This window comes from Prunus avium, chromosome 1 (genome assembly GCF_965620075.1).
Source record: "Prunus avium chromosome 1, drPruAviu1.hap1.1, whole genome shotgun sequence".
In the NCBI taxonomy this organism is placed as follows: domain Eukaryota; kingdom Viridiplantae; phylum Streptophyta; class Magnoliopsida; order Rosales; family Rosaceae; genus Prunus; species Prunus avium.
Window position 1 is genome coordinate 21,592,243 of NC_142284.1, and position 10,012 is coordinate 21,602,254.

At 36.1% G+C, this 10,012-nt stretch overlaps 1 protein-coding gene across 1 annotated transcript; it reads left to right on the forward strand.

The window, feature by feature from the left end:
* The first annotated feature begins 7,039 nt into the window (after nucleotides 1-7,039).
* Nucleotides 7,040-9,767, forward strand: LOC148297566 (uncharacterized). Its single transcript, XM_088247574.1, has 2 exons — nucleotides 7,040-9,037; nucleotides 9,754-9,767. The coding sequence occupies exons 1-2, from the start codon at nucleotides 7,654-7,656 to the stop codon at nucleotides 9,765-9,767; spliced, it is 1,398 nt and encodes a 465-aa protein (XP_088103700.1). The 5' UTR covers nucleotides 7,040-7,653.
* Nucleotides 9,768-10,012: the final 245 nt, after the last annotated feature.

Below are 10,012 nucleotides of genomic sequence, written 5' to 3' on the forward strand. Positions count from 1 at the left end.
AAGCCGACAGTTCTATCTTGTTTGTGACGATAGAATCAACACACCCTGACGGTCGTTAAATCCGACCTAATGCAAATTGCATGACGGTGGTTAATAACCGTCATGGTGTGACAATTAATACGTCGAAAACAAGATAAAACCGTCGTCTGGTGGGAGAAGAATTGTCGTTTTTTTCTTAGTAAGACGACGGTTGTATTTTGTGTTTGACGTTGTAATTTTTAAACCACGGCAGTTCTTAGGCTGAATAACCGACGTGGTGTATACACATTTACATCATGAACGAGATAAAACCGTCATCTTATTTCCATACATGGTCTGAGAGATTGTTTAATAGGACGTCGCTATTTTCGTGTTACCATCGTGGTGTTGTATTTACGACGACGGTTTTGTTTTACAACCGTCATCCTAAATTAAATATCACGGCTGTATTTTTTTGGACGTCATTTCTTTATTATTACGTCGTTCTTTTTTAATAACCGACGTTGTTTTTCTTGCAGATTAATTAAAAATGGTTTCTAAATCTCAAAACAATGAAGCTCAAGTGTCAGAGGCTCAAAGGGATGAAGCCAAATCAGTTTCAAAGGCTCAATTAATTGAAGCCAAATCAGTTTCAAAGGCTCAACTAATTGAAGCCAAATCAGTTTCAAAGGCTCAAAGGGATGAAGCCAAATCAATTTCAAAGGCTGAAATGGATGAAGGCAAATCAGCTCAAAGCAAATCCTCGAAGAGGATGAGATTTTCTTCTACTTCCGATAAAGACCCCAGCACAGCCACATTCGTTGAGGAGCCAAAATCCACCCGCGATATCAACACAATGAGACGTGTTGTGAAGAGGAAAATTCAGAAGATTAAGCCTGTGGTTGAGTTCAATAAAAGGGGCAGACCACATGGCAAGGCTGCTATTGAGATGCAGTCTTACATTGGGGTTTTGGCACTCACCAGAGTCCCTCTTGTGGACAAGAAATGGGCTCAATTGCCCAAGGACATGAAGGAGCATATTTGGGAAGCTGTTCAAATGGCATATGTTATTGAGGATGGGTGCAAAAAATGGAAGGATTTCAAGTATAACGTAACTACGCAGTATATCCTTCCATTCGTACAAGACAAGGAGAAGTTAAAAGAAGCCCTTGAGCTTTATAAGTTCATAGAGAAATCACAATGGGATGCCTTTGTAGCTTCAAGGTTATCCCTAGATTTTGAGGCTGTGCATTCTGAGCAGAAACAGAGGAGGGAGAAATTGGAGTACAACCATAGGTTGTCTAGAAAAGGGTATGTTGGTTTGGAGGACCAATTTGAAGAAACCCTGCCCGGTGAAGAAATCGACCGAGCTCTTCTATGGAAGAAGGCAAGAGAGGATAAAACAGGAAACATCCCTGATCCAAAGGTTGCAGAGAAGGCAAAAATAATCGTAAGTCTCACTAACTCTGTTCTAAATTTGAAAAACATAGTGTTTTATTTTGGTATAGACGTCGCAAGGTTAAATAACCGACGTTATAAAATAAACACCACGACGGTTTTTATTTACCGCCATTTAAAAATGAATAGAACGTCGATTTTTGAATAAATCAAACTTCTAGATAGAATTAATACGATGGCTTAAATTCCGGAGACGGCCGTTTTGTTTTAAGTTTACTCACGCACACACTCTCCCTCTCTCTGTCTATTTCACTGAAATTTGTGGTGCATAATTTCTGGAAAAGAATGCATATTTCAATCGAGTTTTTTCACTTCTTCATTAAAATTTACGACGGTTTTATCTCATCTAGACGTTAGAATATTTATACAACGACGGTACTTTTATGCAGCCGTATGAAATTAAGTCCTACGTCTATTTGTTCAATAGTCCGTCGTCTTACTTTAAATACTACGACGGTCTTTGATTTATGTTTTAATCTATTTGATTTTGAATATATGACGGGTTTTTTTCTCCATACGTTGTAAATTATAAACAATGACGGTATTTAAATACCAATGTGTTAAATTAATACTACGTCGGTTATTTAATAAAACCGTCGTTGTTTATAATTTACAACGTCGGTTTATTTATCTGTTTTACACTCTACTCAATGTCCAATAATCTCTCTTTCTCTCTTTTAGGATGATTTGCAAAAGCAAGTCTTCGAAGGCACTCTGACTGTCTCCAGGAGCAATGATATCTTGACTCTTGCTTTGGGAACCCCCGAGCATGGTGGGAGAGTCAGAGGAGTTGGTGTTGACGTTTCCCCAACTCAGTTCTTCAATTTGCCGAGATAGTAGAGAGTAAAATTTGCTGACAAATTGAAGGAAAGTCTTATGGAGGCAATCAGAGAAGAGACATTGAGGATGGAGGCGAGGTCAAGGGAAACTGTTAATGGAAGTAGTCAGAGCAGAGAGGGAAATTATGTTGGCACAATTCCGTCAACTAGTTCCTAATTTTGATCCCAACATGCTCAGAACCCCAATTTCTCCAATTCCTTTACCCCCTCAAGATCAAAGCCCAAAAAATCCAATGTCTGATAAGGCAAGCTGCTCTGGGGCCACTAATATTAAACCCCTAGCTTTGGGGGTAGAAGATCCAAAGCCTGATGTTGATACTGCTGGAAAATAGCAAGATGACACGGTAAAATCTCTGATATTTTCTTTTTCTGCCTTTTAAATTTTAAATATATGTCGCTCTTTTAAATATCCGACATTAACATTTAAAATGACGACGGTATATATTTACCGACGTTGGAAAAGAGTAATACGTCTGTTTCTTCCAAGAACCATCGTTTTGAGTTAAATACCACGACGCTTTTACTTGTTTTGCAATTTATTGGGCATTGAAAATAACGACTGTGTTTTTTGCCGTCATCTAATTCTTTTATAAACCGTCGTCTATTTCATGATAGCATTAACTGCATTTTAATTAGACGACCTTTTTTAGTGTAGCGACGTTATAAAGTTTACACAACGATGGTTATGTATTTACTGACGTCTATAACCATTCCTCCGTCAGTATTTACTAGAAACCGTCATTTATATTATATACCACGTCTGTTTTTTAGGTTTAGTTAGAGTCATTTATTTTAGTTCACACACAAACTAACTTATATTTCTTTATTTATTTCTTGTAACAGGATCTCTCAAAGCTAGACATGCCACCTCCTCTGTTAGCCTTATGCCAACATGTCCAGACCAAGTTGTTGCCTACTAACGAGGCTCTAACAATTCACATGCCCAAGGAAGTGTTTGGCTTTGAGCGTGAGACCTTCCTCTTCACTGAAGATATTTTGCAGTTTGGTTCCATGGTTGAGATTGGAACCACAGTGATATCAGTATACATGAGGTAATTCTAGAAATCCCATTTTGTTTTACATTTCCCTTTCTTTTAAATTAAAATCTCATTTAATTGACTTTCATATATTTAGGTACCTATTTGACTATTTAAAATGGCAAATATGGTAAACCTTATTGGCCTCGTGGACCCTGGGCTAGTCAGCTCTCAATCTGGATCTCTATCAGACCGAACAAAAAACCTGTCAAGCCGCCTGAAAACAGCAGATGGGAATCAATTTTTCTTAGTCCCTTATAATCCAGGGTTAGTACCCTTAACTATTTAAAGTATTTTCCTAAGCTTGTAATATTTTTCTTTGTAGTACTATTTAACCTATATGGATCATTATGTGTAGGGGTCATTGGGTGATGGTAATTGTGAGACCATTGAAGGAGACTGCCTATTACATGAATTCACTGCCAAACCGCTCCGTTGACGACGACATGAAAAGTATAGTGAATACATAAGTTGATTTCTTCTGATTTAAGATTTTTTTTCCTTTAAAGCATTTGAAGTATACGACGGGTTTTTATAATACCAACGTTATAATGACAATACAACGACGGTAAGTTATTACTGACGTTTTAAATAATTTATTACGTCAGTAATGTCTTAAAAACGTCGTGTTAATTTAACTACCACGTCGTTTGGGTTTTATTTAAGAATGTTTTAATTTTTTCTGTTCAATTTTTTGTTATACGAAGTTTTCCTTTTACCGACGTTATAATGTTACACAACGACGGTAGTTTCTCACCGCCGTTTGAAACAAAATATCACGTCATTTGTTTTAAAACTCCGTCGTTTTGACTAATTTACCACGACGGTTACTATTTGTATTTAAATTTTTCGTTTTGTCATTAACACTCTTTGTTTTCTTGTAATAGGTCAATTAAAATGTTTAACATTCATATAAACAAAAATTCATCACGTAAACAGGCCATTTGGAAAAATCTACACGGCACTCCTGAACAACCAACAAGTGTAGAGTGTGGCTATTACGTGATGCGATTCATGAGAGATATAATTCATGATCCAGACCTAGATTTCGGGAAGAAGGTAAAAGGCAAAATTTTAGATATACTTTCTTTATTTTACTACGTCAAATTTTTCTTTAAAACCGTCATTTGTATCTTTATAACACGTCGATTTTTTGGTCTATTTTGCAGTTTGAAAAGAAAAAACATCGAGTTCAGTATACACAAGAACATATTGACGAAGTTAGGCATGAATGGGCAGAATTCGTTAACAGGCAAATACAGAATGATAATTGATGTACATAAATATTTATGAACAATGTTTAGGTTTATTTTAGTTTATTTAAAATGTACATAAATATTTTTGTTGTAATCAATCGAACAACCATCAAAAAAATTAAATTTTTTTTTTGAATTTGTTTAGTTCCCAAAAACCGACGTCTTATTCTAATTTACACGTCTCATATGTGTACACAATGGTCGTCTTGCTATAACTAGAAATATAACATCGACGACAATTCTTAAAAACGACATGTAACAGTCATAAACACGATGGTTTATAATTAATTCATCTTGTACTAATGAATTTTGTACCGATATACTATGTCTGTTAGTACAACCATATCGACATCTTAATAATATACAAAGGCGGTTATTATAAAAAATTTGACGTTGTATAGATAAACAACGTCGGTGATCCAAAATAAGATGACGTGGTAATACAATAACCCACGTCGGTTATCCAAACAATTGACGTCGTTTTCTGCTCGTTTCGACATCTAAAAAAATATATAACGTCAGTTTGTGATATTTAACGTTGTTGTAAAAGGATACAACGTCGGCTAGGTCATTTGACATTTAATTTTAAATGACTTTTATATTTTATTTAATTCCATATTAAATTCAAAACTAATTCCAAAAATTAAACTGACAACTACCAAGCATTCATTGAAATATTGTCTCTCCCCTAAAGCTTTAAAAAATATAATTTTAGAAATATTTTTTATTGTATTTAATTACTAATATTAATAATATATTCAAAACAAAATCCGAAAAATATACCGACAAATTCTATGCACTCATTGAGACAATATCTTGCCCGTTAAGGCCTGAAAAATGTAATTTTGGTTTTCAAAGTTCAAATGATAACAAAATTCAAACAAATTTAGAGACAAAGCACGGTTCTCCTTATACTTTACATAACATAACCCTAAAGTTTATGTGATCCATTGGTGCCCGTAAATTCAAAATGATGAAATCCATATTTTAGCCTACTATTATAGAAGGCATTGTTGTAAGGAGTCCGTAGCAATTTTCGGTCCATTTTTCTCATACTTGTGTATTTTTTTTAAATTATTGTAAAATTTAGGGTTTGGGGTTTAGGGTTTAGGGTTTATTGAAACGACGCCAGTTTTCTACCGCTGTTTTTGGTCAACTACGTAAACCCAAACTAATTGTATAATATTTACGACGTCGGTTATTAAGTGGCGACGTATGTTCTATTTACACCGTCGGTGTTGTGTGGAAACCGCCGTCGTAAGTGCATATTAGACGTCCACTATATATAAGTATTTACTGTCATTGTTGAAAAACGTGGTACTTTAAAAAATTTTACCGCGATCTAAAATTTTCAGAATTTCCCTTTAACCCTCAAATAGTTCATTCTCTCTCTTCAACACAAATTTGTCTTAAAGTTTTCGCTCTCTCTCAAAGCATTGGGTATATTCTCTCAGCTCCCTCTCAAGCTTTTGTTATATTCTCTCAGCTCTCTCTGAAGCATTAGTTATCTTATCCAAGTAAGTGCAAACCCTAATCTCTTTATTTAATGATATGGCACGGCTTCTTAAATCCATAAGTGTTTTCGTTCGTAGCTATATTTGGGTTATTTTATGTTTTAGTGTTTGCATTCTTGTAATAATTACTCTCTGTTTGGGTTCTTTTATGTTTGTTTGGCCATGGGTTCTTGGAAAAGGAATGGGGATGAGAGATTTAAGTTGTTTTTTTTTTTAAAACCACAACGACGGTTGATGGATCAAACCGTCGTCTAAATGTTTATTATACGTCGGTTGTTCATTTACTCCCGTCGTCTGAGTTTTAAGCCGCAACTGGTAGTCTAAAGACGACTGTTTCTCCATTAAACGTTGTCTTTAGGCTACAGAACCCCGTACAAATTTCTGGGTTTGGGTATCTTAATGACGACGGTAACTACAGATGTCGTCGTCTGAATTTATATTAAACGACGATTATGTTGTAAAAACCGTCGTCTTGTTCATGGTTTATGTTTTATTTTCAATTTGTTCTTTGCTATTTGAATGAGGTAGTGTTTCATTGCTGGTCTTTCCACTTTAATATATATATATATATATATATATATATATATTATGATTTTATAGAGTGTGAGATGGATAAGTCATGGATGCATGCGGATAGAAGATCGAGGGCATATGAGTTAGGGGTGGAAGGATTTTTGAATTTTGCTGTAGAAAATCTAGGAAATACAACTCGAATTCATTGTCCATGTGTTAAATGTGGGAATATTCGATTGTTTGGGGTTGGAATTATAAGGGAACACTTATACTTTAATGGAATTGACCAAAGCTATAAGATTTGGACATGGCACGGAGAACCTTGGGAATGGACTACCAATGCTAGTAGAAATATGGAAGAATATGAGCAAAGTAGGTTCAGTTATGTTTCTAAAGAATTAGGGATGGATGATAATGATTTTGCCAATATTGGATCTGATCCTTATGAGTTTGCCAATGTGATTGGGGATGGCGATGAACCCTTGTACCCTGGTTGCAGTAAGCACACGAAGTTGTCGGCTTTGGTGAAGTTATATAATTTGAAAGCAAAACATGGGATGAGTGATGTTTGTTTTACAGAATTATTGATACTTCAAGGAGAATTGCTTCTAGAAGGAAATACACTACCTTCCTCTTTGTACGAGGCAAAAAAGACTTTGTCTGCTTTGGGGATGAGTTATGAGAAAATCCATGAATGTCCCAATGACTACATTTTGTATCGGAAGGAGTATGAGGATTCAACTAATTGTCCTACTTGTGGTATCTCAATGTGGAAGGAAACCAAAGATGGGTTCTTGAAAGAAGGTGTGGCAGCGAAGGTGGTGTGGTATTTTCCTCCAATTCCAAGGTTTAAAAGGATGTTTCAATCACATAAGACAGCTAAGAGTTTGACTTGGCATGCTGCAAGAAAATCAGTTGACGGTCATATGTCTCATCCAGCGGATTCCCGTCTTGGAAACTTGTTGATGAAAAATGGCCCGACTTTGGTAATGAGCCAAGAAACTTCAGATTGGCTCTCTCATCTGATGGATTCAATCCCCACAATTCTTTAAGAAGTAGATACAGTTGTTGGCCAGTTATGTTAGTTACATATAATCTCCCACCATGGCTATACATGAAGAGGAAGTTCATGATGTTGACCTTATTGATTTTCGGTCCTAAACAACCCGAAAATGATATAGACATCTACTTAGAGCCTTTGATTGATGATTTAAAATCTCTGTGGGATGGGATTAGAGGAGTGTATGATGCCCACATAGGAGAATACTTTACACTTAGAGGTGTATTACTGTGGACAATTAATGATTTTCCTGCCTATGGAAACTTATCTGGTTGTGTCGTTAAAGGATATAAAGCTTGTCCAATATGCGGCGATGATACACCTAGTCACAGGTTGAAAAATGGCCACAAAATTTGTTACATTGGGCATAGAAAATGGTTACCAATCAATCATCCATATAGGAGGCAACGTGCAGCTTTTAATGGGAAACCTGAATATGGCATGCCTCCCGAGCCATTAATCGAAGAAGAAGTGCTGCATATGGTTCAAGATATTAATTACATATGGGGCTCGAAAAATGGGGGAAGTGTTGGTGAGAATGATGGTGACAGAGTTTGTTGGAAGAAGAAATCAAAATTCTTTGATCTCGAGTATTGGAAATATCTCCCTATGAGGCATGCCCTAGATGTTATGCACATTGAGAAGATTGTTTGCGATAGTATCATTGGTACATTGCTAGAGATCCCTGGAAAAAATAAAGATGGGATTGCTGCTCGGTTGGACTTATTGAACATGGGGGTCAAAACTGATTTGCAACCCGAGTACAGAGAAAGACGTACTCGCTTGCCTCCAGGGCCTGGGAATTTGTCAAGAGCAGAGAAGATAGCGGTTTGCAATTCTTTCTATGGTATGAAGGTCCCTGAAGGTTATTCTTCAAATATAAAAAATCTTGTATCTTTAAAAGATTCAAGACTTCTTGGCCTTAAATCTCATGATTGTCATACCTTGATGCAACAATTGCTCCCTGTGGCAATTCGTTCTATTTTGGAGAAGCCTGCAAAGTATGCAATAACTCGATTGTGCTTCTTCTCCAATGCTATATGTGCAAAGACGGTAGATGTTTCCAAGCTAGATAAGTTGGAAGAAGATGTAGTAGTTACTTTGTGTTTGCTTAAGAAGTACTTTCCCCCTTCATTCTTTGATATCATGGTTCATCTAGTAGTACATTTTGTCAGAGAAGTTCGTCTATGTGGGCCAATATATTTTAGATGGATGTATCCATTTGAAAGATATATGAAAGTGCTAAAGGGGTATGTTCAAAATCGTACTCGTCCCGAAGGTTGCATTGCTCAGCGGTATATAGTTGAAGAAGCTGTCGAGTTTTGTAACGAGCATTTATCTTATGTTACTACAGTTGGAGTGCCTTCAAACCAGAAGATGGGAGTTTCAAAGCCATTATTAGGTTGCACAATGAGCTTAGTTGATCTGGACTTGTTGAACCAGGCACATCTATATGTCTTGGAGAATACGGAGGAAGTCCTACCTTATATCGAGTACGTATGAGTTTAATTTTTCATATGTAGCCATTTTAAATATTATTACTCCTTATGTTTATTTTATATACAAGGGACCGTAATGCGTGATTTTTTCGTGTCAATTGTAGGGAACATGTGATCCACATCAAGATCACTTATCCAAAATTTAGAAAGAGAACAAAGTGGCTACAAGATAAGCACAATAGCACTTTCATTCAATGGCTACAAGGTATATATGTTATTGAATGACATATTGAACTTTTAGTTTTCTTTCTTTTTATATGTTAGATTGAATTAAGATATATGTTTAATTTGCAGGTTCAAAGTGAACTTAATGGGGAAGACAATAATGGCGTATCAGAAAATTTGAGGTGGTTAGCAGCTGGTCCAAGCATGGCAGTGCCATCATATAGGGGCTATCTTATTAATGGTGTCAAATTTAACACCAAGGCACAAGATGATGTGCGAACTGTCCAAAATAGTGGAGTTTATTTACTTGCACATACTATGCAAGTTGCTAGTGCCAAGGATAAAAACCTTATTGTCTCTAATATGGGTTTTTATGGGGTTATTCAAGAAATTTGGGACCTTGACTACCAAAAGTTTAGAATCCCAGTCTTGAGGTGTGAAAATTGGTACTTAGGTGAAGAGGGGTAAATTAAACACCAATCTAACGGACTCAACAATATTCACACACTTTTAACTTAACCAGAGACAAATATGACTAGTCAACTACTAGTCATAAAAACTAGCAACAAGCACACACACAGAGCATATCAATATGTACCTGCAAGCCTAGAGAATTACTAGTGACAACCTAAGCACTGAGAAGGACCCGTCAATCTAAGCATCCCCTGTGCTAGCAACAACTATGGTGGAAGTGTGTGAAATCATCATAATCA